We start from the raw sequence: 11,452 nt of genomic DNA, 5'->3' as shown, positions 1-11,452 counted from the left end.
GTTAAAACACTATCCTAAGAGGTTTTCGCTAAAGCAATGAGGCAAAAAAAAAAGTAATAGAAGTATAATAGTTGAAAATAAAGAAATAATACTTCCATGTTGCTAGATATAATTGGGATTGTGTACACAGGACATACAAAAATAAAACCAAATTATTAGATTGATGAGTAAATTTAGGAAAGTCACTGGATATCTGGTCAATAAACCAAAATGCATATGGATCTCTATATAAGAAAAACAAAAATAAAAATTATGAATTAAAACAATAAATCCATTTAAAGTCACAAGAAAAAATACTAAATACAAAGTCATAAATATCTTTTGTCACTGTATTTGTAGCTCACCAAGGCCCTCAACAAACATTTCATCTTTGAAAAAAAATAGATAGCTTTCCTAGTTGCTCTTCCTGGAACATTTGGAACAGGTTACCAAAAATACAAATATTTCTTAATTTTCCCCCTCTGCCTCCTGCCCTTCCTTCATGATCATTGTTTATGGCTTGGGCTAATTTTCTTCCAAATTTTAATATATGTATAAATATATCTAATCAGTTAACAGAAATGGAGTCCTTCTATACATTATATTTTCTCCCTGTATGCAATATGGGCCAGGAGTCAGTAAACGTTTTCTGTAAAAGGTAAGGTAGTGAATAATTTAGACTTTACATGCCATACAGTCTCTGATGAAATTACTCATCTCTACCATTTATGGCAGGAAATCAGCTAGAGCTGATACATAATGAAAAGGTATTACTATGTTCCAACAAAACTGATTTACAAATAGGCCTCAGGCCTTTGTGACACCATTTGCCAACCTTTGATAAACATGAGGCTACTTCATCCTTTGTCCTGAGTGTCCAGTACTTCACTGAATGGATGAACACCTTCATTTAACTCATCTCTCATTCATAGAAATCTGCAACTGTTTCTGTTAAAAATCCTCTCGGGACTTCCCTGGTGGTCCAGTGGTTAAGACTCAGAACTTCCAATTCCAGGGGCATGGGTTTGACCCCTGGTCAGGGACCTAAGATCCCACGTGCCACAGGGTGCAGCCAAAAAAGCAGAGACGGAAACCTTCTGAACCAAGTTCTACTTATCACCCAGCTGGGTTAGCTGCTGCTGGCTCTCCCTCCTCCTGTGAGCACACTCCCCGCTCCCTGCATTGCACTGGCATTTTACGCCTGTGGACTGCTCCTTGGGCATTTTACGCCTGTGGGCTGCTCCTTGGCTTTCATCAGCTGACCTTACCAGTAGTCCCCAAGCCAGCTGAAACATGTGTGCTTGTTATCGTAGCATGCCACTGAGGTAAAGAGCATGTTAACCAAAGAAATAGAAGGACAAGAAAGAGATCATTGATCCTACAAAGTTAGTTATTTTTTGAAAGAAGTGATTAAGGTAATTTGCTTTTTACAAAAATCTGTTAAATTGGAAATGGACTCATTGACATAGGAAACAAACTTTTGGTTACCAAAGAGTGGGAAGGAATAAATAGAAATGTGGGATTAAAAGATGCACCTTACTATATATAAAATAGATATACAACAAGGAACTACTCTATAGCATAGGGAATTATATTCAATATGTTGCAACAAGCTTTAATGGGAAATAACTTGAAAAAGAATAGCTACATATAGATCTATAGATGTATACCTGAACCACTTTGCTATGCACCTGAAACATTTTAAATCAACTATAATTTAAAATTTAAAGAAAGATTATTTACAAAACAGACCTGTCTGTTAGGTATGAGTGAGGCAGTTCAACAGACTGAAAAGTGGGGAGCGTGAGGTGGGCAGTGAGAAGACCCCCACTTTAGCTCTCGGATGGCACAGGTCAAGCAGCCATGGTGAATCTAGTGCAGGCACAGCCCTGTCTCCTCCTTTCACAATTTTCAGAAGCTGGCCTGGGCAGGACAACTGTCTTCTGCCTCGCAATACCCAACGCCCCCACCTTGTCCAATCATTCTTTCCAGGTCTCGGTGGACCCCTTATCTCTGATTCTTAGCCTATATTTTCAGACTCTTTGAACATGAAAGGTTAGTAAGCATGAGACCCTGTTTCTTCTCTCAGAGGTCTGATCCATTAACATTTAAAATAGTCCTGAGCCCATATTTACATTTTGATATCATTCATGGTTTATTTCCTTTCGCACCCTGTCTATTCTGTTTCCCCACCTCACCCCCAGGTTTTCTTCCAGGCAGAACCTATCTCATCTGACGTGGCAAAGCAGTTAACATTGATTCTGGTGAAAGGTCTACTTTGATTTTTTGCTGCAGGGAGATTTTAACACAAATTCACATATATTGTTTTCTCAACAAATAGAAAAATACGCTCCACATTCATCGCGCTGTGTATGCCGAGCCTGCTATTCTGTAACTCACTGTCTCTTCGCTTTTATTTGCTTTCTCCATCACTGTCGATCTCTTCCTAATACTTCATCCTTTATGCAGACTCCTTCTTTGGAGCTGAATTTGGCAGTGAAGTTTGCCTAACTAATGAGAACCATATGCTCTGCAATTACATTCCCCAACAACATTCAGATTTGTTAGCAAATATTGGAGAAGGCAAGTTGAGAAACCAGAATCCAAAGGCTGTTAGGAACTGGCACATTCTGACAGGTGAACCTGCTTTTGCAGAAATGAGTTCTAGTTTGGGCTAGTATTGGCTTATGGAAAACAGGGATTTGTTTCTCAAAGTATCAGTTAATTGGCCAACCGTTCTTGAAATGGCTAAATGCTTCTCTCATGCCTTCCCGTTGGCATACCATAGTAACCTCTATAGGTTAATTTTTAATATGTGACTATTCCCTGTTGATTTGTTGATTCTATTCCTCCCCAGACTGGAGACTGGAGTCATGATGCTATTCACTGTTGTATCCCCAGCTCCCAATAGAGGAATGTGAACAAAATCACTATTCAGTAAATACAGCTCATAATCAAATGAGATAATCTCTCGAATACATTAAGTGCCAATCATCATACACGTTACATACATACGACTTGGGTGGCTTTTCTCCATTCTCAGCTCCTCCTCTTCCTCCAGGCTAGATCAGCCTTAAATTTGGGAGTCCAGTCTCCCTAAAACAGTTCAGACTTAGTATTCTGAAGATGATTGAAATCATGGCTCAGAGACCACAGCATCAAGTTTTCAGAGATTTTTTTTTCTGTTTTTTTTGCCTTGTGATAAAGTTTCATCGATTGCTCTGTAGGGGTGAGCATGGGGTGGGATGAGTGAAAATGTCTGATGGTTGTCTGGATATGCCAAATGCATGGGAAAGGAGCACTGTTTTGCTGTGCAGGTATCAGGAAAAGAGTAACTAGCTTGGGTACAAGTGGCTGAGGACACATATGTTCTGGCTTCCCACGGGCTACCTAAAAGCTGTCTATCTCTTTAGCAACCTGCATGCTGAAGGTTTCTGCAGGAGCGTGTGTGCCCTCTGGCCATGGTGTGACCCTGGAGGGACTGACTCCCAGGTACCACGTCTAATGACAGAGGCTGTTCCTCTCCTCTGCCATGTATTGCTGTCTTTGGCTGGTACCTATTGACAGTCTCCTTGGAGGTTCAGGGCTCTATTTGCACTTGAAGCTGCAAAGGCAATGGAAGGGCATTCCCATGGCTCCAATCAGTCCACACCTCTGCCGTCACCAGAGAGAGGCACAGCAGCCTGATGGGGACCCACAGACTCCACTCTCCCCTCCCCCATCCCGCCCGTGAAGTGTGGGTGCTGGAGACAAAAGGCACGCTCACCGATTTAGAACACAAATACATAAATTTTTAATCTGCGAAAAATACAAAATGAAACCATGTACAAGTTATGTACAAACCCTTTTTACAAGACAAGAGAGTTATCACTGGTTGTTACAGATGACAGGGTAAATCATTTCAGAGCACCAGCATTTAATCTCTCCTCCGATTTGGTTAGGTCCTAGTAATCCGCCATCAACATCATCATGCCAACGGTCAAACATTTGAAAGACAGATGAATAAGCCACGCTCTTTTTCCTTAATGAACAAGTAGGCTGACCTCTGTGTAAGCATACTTTTTTTTTTCTTTATCCCCTGAAGAAAAGTTGAGTGTACGTTTTGGTGTTAAGTGAGGGACGGTTTCTTTTCAGCATCTGGGGGGTGGGATGTGAGCCAGAAGTTTTACACAGGATGTGATTGTGCCACCTGGGAATGGAACGTTTTTAATTAGGATTTCCAGGCAGACCTTAGTTTATGTTTGAAATGTTGCAGTTCTGGTCGAATGTGTCAGGCTGTACTCAGTGGAAGGAAGGGAGGGAGGCAGGCTGCTCTGGGGAGAGGGGATGGGGTGCTTTGGAAACGGGGCTCCATCAACCTTGGTGGGGCTCCCCTACCTGTCGGCTGCCTTCTCACACTGACCCTGAACCCCACCTGACAGCCACTCCGTTTGCTCTGGCAGGCACATGTTGGTGCCGTGTGTACGTTTCCATCTAAGATTCTGAGCGGCGGGCCCAGGCATGCTTCCCAAGCCAGGCACACTGGAGACCTTCGGAGTCACTTCTGTCCCTGCTCTGCCAAATAGCAAGGTGGAGGAGAAGAAACACAGACATCCTCAAGGGGATAAACAGACCAAAGGCAAGCTTTTTAAATTTGAAATCTACCTAGAAATTAAGGTTGGTTTCACTGAGTCAAAAACCCTCTCTCCTTATGCTGTATGTCCAGAAAAGCCACTGAAGCTGTCACGTCTGTTTCAGCAACGCTGAAACCAAAGCCGCCAGGATGTGGGAACGCGGAACAGTGGAATGACAAGCACAGGGAGGCAAAAGGGAAAGCACACCTCAGGATCCCTCCCTTTGGGTCCTTCTCTGGGAAGAGTTCCAGTGGCCTAAAAGTCCTGTGCAAGCTCCCTACGGCATCCAAAGTAACACAGAGCACAACCCGACTGCCTGCCAGAGCCAGGCATCCTGACAAACTCCACAGCAAACAAGCAACGTCCCTGCCCTCTTCAACTGAGTCCTTTTACTTCTTACTTCCAAGTCACCGTCTCCTCCATCTCCAGCCTCATATATGACCCACCCTCCCTTTCTCTTAACGTTTCCATCTCTATTAGTTCCCCTTTTCCTGATTCTGGAGTATCTGAGATCTCCTTTCCCAGCAGCTTCTACTCCCCCCCTCCGCCTTTTAGCCCGTAAAACTATAGTTGCTATTGCCACGTTCTGCTGCCTTCAAAAACTCCGCCACACTCACCCGTCCTCCTATAGAGACCCAGTCACACAGTGTACATATCTCTGTGCTTCTGATGTCCAGATCCCACAGGACCTGCTGTGACCCTCTTCCCAGCTCCATTTTCCTCCATGCCTTTCGACTGCCAGACCTGCCTATATAGATAACGCTCAGCTTCTTCCACTTTGAACTAATTAATACAACAGTTCTCAGCTGCCTGCATTCTTTCCTGTTCCTCGACAAGTTTCTTGTATTGAGGTCCAAATTAAGTGTTCCTTTCACAAAGGATCATTTCTAGATTCACAACCATTGCCCCAACTCCCAGCCCTCAAACCAACCTCTATTCTGCCAGTGGAGCTTCTACAGCTATGAGTATCAGTAACACATATTTGAGGAAGGTAGGACTTCACATGCTGAGTTTTCCCTTGGAGTTTGTTGGAGTTGGAGTCTTTGACTTTGAGAACTCCATGCTGCTGAGAAAATGTTCAGCATATCTGCCCTTGATGACTTCCAGGAAGAACTGACTTCTCAAAACGTACGAGCTAAAAATGCACAGGTTCATTTTTGCACAATTCAATTCATCAGTCTTTGTTTAAAACACTTAGTGACTTTCCATGACTTTCTAGATGAAGCCTCAACATCTTAGCTTGGCCCTGAAGACAAGTTAGTATCTAGTGCCTTCTCTGAAGTCTCATCTTAGTTTCCCTCCGCTTCCATAGAGAATGGACAGATTCTGCAGTGGAATACCATGTCCAATTTGAATGACTGGTTTAGTCACTTATAAGGTAAGGTGACTCACATCCCAGTTGGTTTGTATTTTTTTCTTTCTTTCTACCCCTCTGCCTTCTTTCGTTCCTTCTTTTTTTGAAACTGAGATTCTCTTTGACAAAGAAAAATGGTAGATAAATGTTAGAAATGTAGCAAAGAAATAGCTGGTTTACTAATGAGAGGGAAAAAAATCAAATAAACAGAGGACAGGAAATGAAGTGAGAAGTAAGACTAGTAACAGACTAGTTAGTGCCTAGATTCATATCCAGAATCTGGGAGGTGTGAGCCTCTAACTACATACTGGAGATATGGGTTAGAGAGAAAGGGATTGATGGAAATTGAGCCAATAAAAAAGGCAGGCTGGGATGAAATTGAGAAGAAAATCCTAGGAATACACAGAAAAATCACATCAAAGTGACTCAGGTGACTTTAAATTTTGAAATTTGTATTTTGAACCTAAAGAGATTCTGAAATGTAAAGCAGAGGAACAAATCTAACTACCGTGTGCCCAGAGTGGAAGGGGTGCCACCCTCAGGAGCCCTGCTTGGGCAATGCTGCAGGAAGGACAGAACAGGGTTTTCTCCATGCTCCCACTTTTAACTCAGATCACATCCTCTCGGATCTGAAAAGGACCTTACGAGTCACCTAGATGAATCACTTTCATTTACAAATGAGGTCACTGAGACTCAGAGAGTTTCAAGAACATTTTCTAAGTGTAGAGCTAGTTATCTGCAGATGTAGCTTGTTGAACCATCATAATTAAAACGTAAGTAGGAAACTTGGATTCTTTTGTTTTTAGACATGAAAACATCCCCAGTGTTATTGCTTTCTCACTTTCTTCCCTTCTAACCCTAACCAAACAGTTCTAATTCCCTGTTTGTTTAAAGTCCTCAATTAAATTTTGTACAAAGTACATCATAAGATGCCCCAGGCTTTGGAAGGAAAGAGCTTCTGGGTGTTCCCTGTATGCCTTAGTCACAACCACTTTTACTGAAGGTGTTTTATCTTGGCTCAAGACTATTATAAGATACAAAATTGCTCAGATGAAACTATGAGTTATCTTAATGAAAAAGATGATGATGATGATGCTTTGATAAGTAGGTGCTTTCTGCTTTTGCAATAGCTTGTTGGAGAGTCTGATTCCCAAAGCACTTGAGTTATTAATTTAGGAAAATGGCTTTTCTGGAATCCTAAAGTGGGATGAGACATCAATGCCTTATAACACAGACTATACCAATGATAGCCATCATTGGTCTATGCTGAATGTAGCCAGAAAGAGGGGTCTGTCAGAGGGTGGTGAGGACTTCCTCCAGGCCAGAGAGCTCACCAAATAGAAACAAACCAGGAAGCTCTGGCATTCCTCCAAGCCCTTCAATGATCTGATCTTGTTTCTGTTTTTGTTTCGCTTTCCATCTACCAGGTATGAGTTTTTGCCAAAGGAGCCAACAACCAGCCATTTTATAGATTTCCTTTTTTTAAAAAAAATGCATAGCTGTGTTTTCTGGCCCCTAACAATTCATTATGAACAAAGGCAAAACAGCATGACTTTGCTCTACCTTAGAAGGAAATGGATTCTTGCCAACTGGTTTTTGAAGGGAAGCCCTTTGCTTTAGGAAACTATCTTCACCATTTTGATTTAAAAAAAAAAAAAGTTTATATTCAAACCTCTAGCTGTAAAGAGCATGGAGTCTGTACCTGCGTTTCCATTGTGCCTGGGTTTGGAGAGATGGGGAAGAGAGGGCAGCGGGCAGGGGACATTGTGGCCTAACATTCTCTAATGGAAGGACATTTAGGTGGTGGCCATCACTGCCTGCCAGAGGAGACCAAATAGTTAAGACAAATTCAGAAATGGTTATCAAGTTATCAGTAACCCACTAGGGTTCATGAAGGAAAGAAGAGCGTGGGTTGATGTACTAAGAATGTACACGAAGGTGACCCCAATGCAAAATTATTATGTATAATAGAAGAAGTCCTAGCTTTCAGAAAAGTTGTCAAATTTTAGCAAGGGATTCACCCCCACAAACCCATTTAACTTCTGTTGGAAACCAAGAAATGTGTATAAGCCTGAATAGAGACTGCTGACGTCATTTCAGTCTGCTGAATAGACTAGTGATTGGTTATAAGTAGTTTTTAAACAATCCAATTGGACATACAGTATATTCACAATACTTTTATAGAACTATTTCTACAAAATGTGACGACAGGGTAACCACAGTCTGACAAGTCACTCCAGGACGACGCCTACAAGATGGAAACACGACATTGGCTCTGCAGGGACCGGACAGAGTTGGAAGCTCATTTTGCCAATGTTGGTAATTGGAGTACTTAATGGACATGTTACCATGATGGGTTCATTGCTTGGCTCTGATCTGATTTGCAGTAACATACTATGTACCACGGGGTCATGGCCTAATGGAAGAGATAGCATAGGACTTTGGGGGGATATTTTGGTTAGTCAGTTTTTTTTTTTTTTTGAGTGTCCACAATTAACATTTTTAAGAAACTAAAAATCATACTCATGCTGCTCCAGAGACCCTGATGATTCTATCAAAGACTTATCATTTTGAAGTTGAAAATCATTTGGAATGGAATAATTGCTGGGATGCTGTGACACTGAGCATGCAAACACCAGAGCTCAGACACATCAGAATTGTGTCTGATGGCTAGAGAAATCTTTTTTGACCACAGTTTGAAGTGGCTGATACATAAAATTTCATCGCTGGTAATTTTCAAAGGCCTTTTCTAATAGCCTGTATTAAGTGTATCCATAGCTGTCCTTGTGTTATTATTTTTTTAGGTTGCTGTAACAAGTTACTGTGTTTTGTCCCAGCAACTAAAGGAAAGCCTGCAAAATTTAGATCTGGGCAAAAGTCGTCTCCTCGATCACGAAACTTTTCTGGCTTTTACACAAAAACTCAGTGAATTGCATATACGTGTTATCCCATCCTATTGTTAAGTAGAACTATTAATTGATGTTTACAAACTTTCAGGCTAAAAGCCCTGGACCTGGGAGATGGGGATAGAGTCCACCAGACCTTACCAAAGTTGAAATTACTTGCTTGGTTGGTTTGAAGATATGAAATGAGAAGCATAACAGCATGTAGGAGTCCCCGCCATTGGAACAACAAACAGAGAAATGTCTTCTGTGCATCTGGTCCTCAACTTCCACATCCCAGGCATGCTCACAACCCTTCTGGTATTGTTAGTTGACAGGGTAAACCCGATCTGGCATTTGTAGAAAAGCTGCAAGAAGGTCTTCCCTTTAAACATACGAACAAAAGGATAAGAAATACAGGATGAAAACTAAAACTACAAAAATATGACTTTTGAAAGTGAAAATAAGTGTTTCCATTTATTAAGAGCTGGTGTCAGTGTAGCGAAAATACACATCCATCCAGGAAATTCACCTGCCCCCTTTTGTCTTTTTTTTTTTAATTTACTAAAATACATGTTTACATTATTGGGCCATTTTAAAATTGCCTTAATAATCCAGTATCCTTAATTACAATTAATTGTGGTGGTGACCATCACTCTCCTCAAAGAAAGAGATAAAGAAGAGAAATATGCATTAAGGAGTCTGGCCACTTAGGCATTTTGATTTTGCATTGTTAGACATAGGGAAGATATTTGACAATGAGAAAAAAAGAAAAAATATATATTTTCTTTCTAATAAATAAAAATAATTTAAAATGCTAGAGGCTATACAGGACTATTTTAGTATGTTCATTTATAAATGAAATCATTTTCTTTTCCAAAATACATGGAAGCAATATTCAAGGCAGACAAGGAGAAAGATCTGTCTATTTTTCTTGCAATTCTTGCTTATCCTAATGTTTCCACCAGTGATTCAGCATGTTAAGAGGAAGAAAAGTCACGTCACCATTTATGAAGTTTGTCAGGCTTTAAAAAAAATAGTTCTGGTCTCCTGGGAGTCAACATTCATCTTCAACTTCTCTGATTGGTGGAATCAAGCTGCTTGTGGATTTATATTGGTTGATCTGGTTAGCCATGTGGGTACTCATGGGCTTGATTTGAATGTTTCTGGGATAGGCATTATCCGGTTCATCTGTAAACCATTTCTTTTCTGCTAAAGGGCAAAACGGATAGAGAACAAGAAGGAGAAATTAGAAGCTTAATTAGTCCTAGGCCAAAGATTTTGGAAAGTTCATTGAAAAATGCAAAAAGGTAATCGAGAAAAGCTGACAGTGAGTAGTTGCTAAAAGAGACGGCACAGTGTAGGGAGAACCCCAGAACCTGAAACATACCTCTGTAGCAAGTGACGAACCAACGGGCTATTGGGACCTGGAGGCACCAGGGGTGGACTTCAGAGAATAAAGAGGGGTTGGAAGATTAACTCTGGCAGTGTTCTCTGGGGTTCCTTTGGTGGCCTGAAAAGCTTTGGTGGTGAGGAGATGACGAATATAACAAGAATTAGGCATGGGTGTTGCACCTAAAGAAAGACTTGTGCATCCATTGATTTGAGTGGAGATGAAGGGTCACTGTCCCTTCTACAGATTGAGATCTAGAATCCGCTGCAGGGTTTCCTCCTCCCAGCCTTTAACTGGTTTTGCTTGTACAAGCTCACTTAAAGATATATCTCAATTACAACACTCCTTTATTTCTTTTGAAGCCAGTTTTGGGAGTCTTAAAGTAAGCCCACAGATTTTTGCTGGCCAGTGAGGGTGAAACATTAGATTAGCAACCAATGTTTTAAAAGGCTTTTGAGATGGTTTTAATTTCAATAAAACTCTCTGTTGGTATGAAGTTATGAAAAGAATTCCTAGTGGCACTATCTTAACCGACTATAATCACCCAAGCTGTCAACATGGGAGCTTGACAGAGCCTTGGCATTTCATTCTCACCCTAGATCCAGAGACGACTGAAGAGAATGCTGAGTCAGGGCATTCAGAGGCTGGGGTGAGGATGAAATGGCCTAGCATCCTCCTGGCAGTTAGTGCTATTTCACAAGACTCAGCCCTTATCCCTACCTCTTTTTGCACTGGAATATTCTGGGACATCAGCCACGTGTATAGATACAAAGGAACTGGGGCAAACAGTGCACTCTAACTTGAGAATCATATGCCTCATTTTAGTGGCTTTGGGGAAAAGCAAAGAAAAAGGAAAAAGCTTTCAAGCACGCCCACTGCTATAGAGACGATGGCCTCTCTGGCCTCCTCTTCTGTCTTTCAGAACAATTCATAACTGCCTTGTCGGTGGTCCTGGCTGGATATGTTAACAAAATTGCTCACCTGGCTTGATCCTGATAGAGGACCATGCATATGTGTCCCTGTATGGCTAATGATCTATAGATCCGACACCTACGATCAGCTCCTGACCACTCTGCTTGTCTCTTCTTGGTCCATGCTTCCTCTTGCTGTGTCCAGGGCCCTGGGTCCCCAGTGTAGACACTAAACTAAGTTGAGCCTTGAGAAAGCTCACTCACTACCCTTTGTTCAGCAGCTCGGTGTACCCCCTCCTCAGGAAACTTCCTGCCTCTTG

The 11,452-nt window shown here is 41.6% G+C and overlaps 1 protein-coding gene across 11 annotated transcripts in view; it reads right to left on the bottom strand.

Moving 5' to 3' along the window:
- Positions 1-3,748: 3,748 nt before the first annotated feature.
- The window catches only part of KCNMA1 (potassium calcium-activated channel subfamily M alpha 1), a 773,098-nt gene continuing 765,394 nt past the window's right edge, over positions 3,749-11,452 (bottom strand). For 4 of the 11 annotated variants that reach the window (XM_040242344.1, XM_040242328.1, XM_040242330.1 and 1 more), the window contains one exon: positions 3,749-10,037. In XM_040242344.1, the coding sequence (XP_040098278.1) occupies positions 10,016-10,037 (22 nt within the window). In that variant the 3' untranslated portion in view covers positions 3,749-10,015. Of the gene's footprint in view, positions 10,041-11,452 lie in introns of all 11 variants that reach the window. The other 7 variants (XM_040242340.1, XM_040242327.1, XM_040242331.1 and 4 more) reach the window with 3 other exon arrangements.

The sequence above is a fragment of the Oryx dammah genome, unplaced genomic scaffold (assembly GCF_014754425.2).
Source record: "Oryx dammah isolate SB20612 unplaced genomic scaffold, SCBI_Odam_1.1 HiC_scaffold_6, whole genome shotgun sequence".
NCBI classification, from domain to species: Eukaryota; Metazoa; Chordata; class Mammalia; order Artiodactyla; family Bovidae; genus Oryx; species Oryx dammah.
The sequence above is the reverse complement of the archived record's forward strand: the minus strand, read 5'-3'. Positions and strand labels throughout refer to the sequence as shown.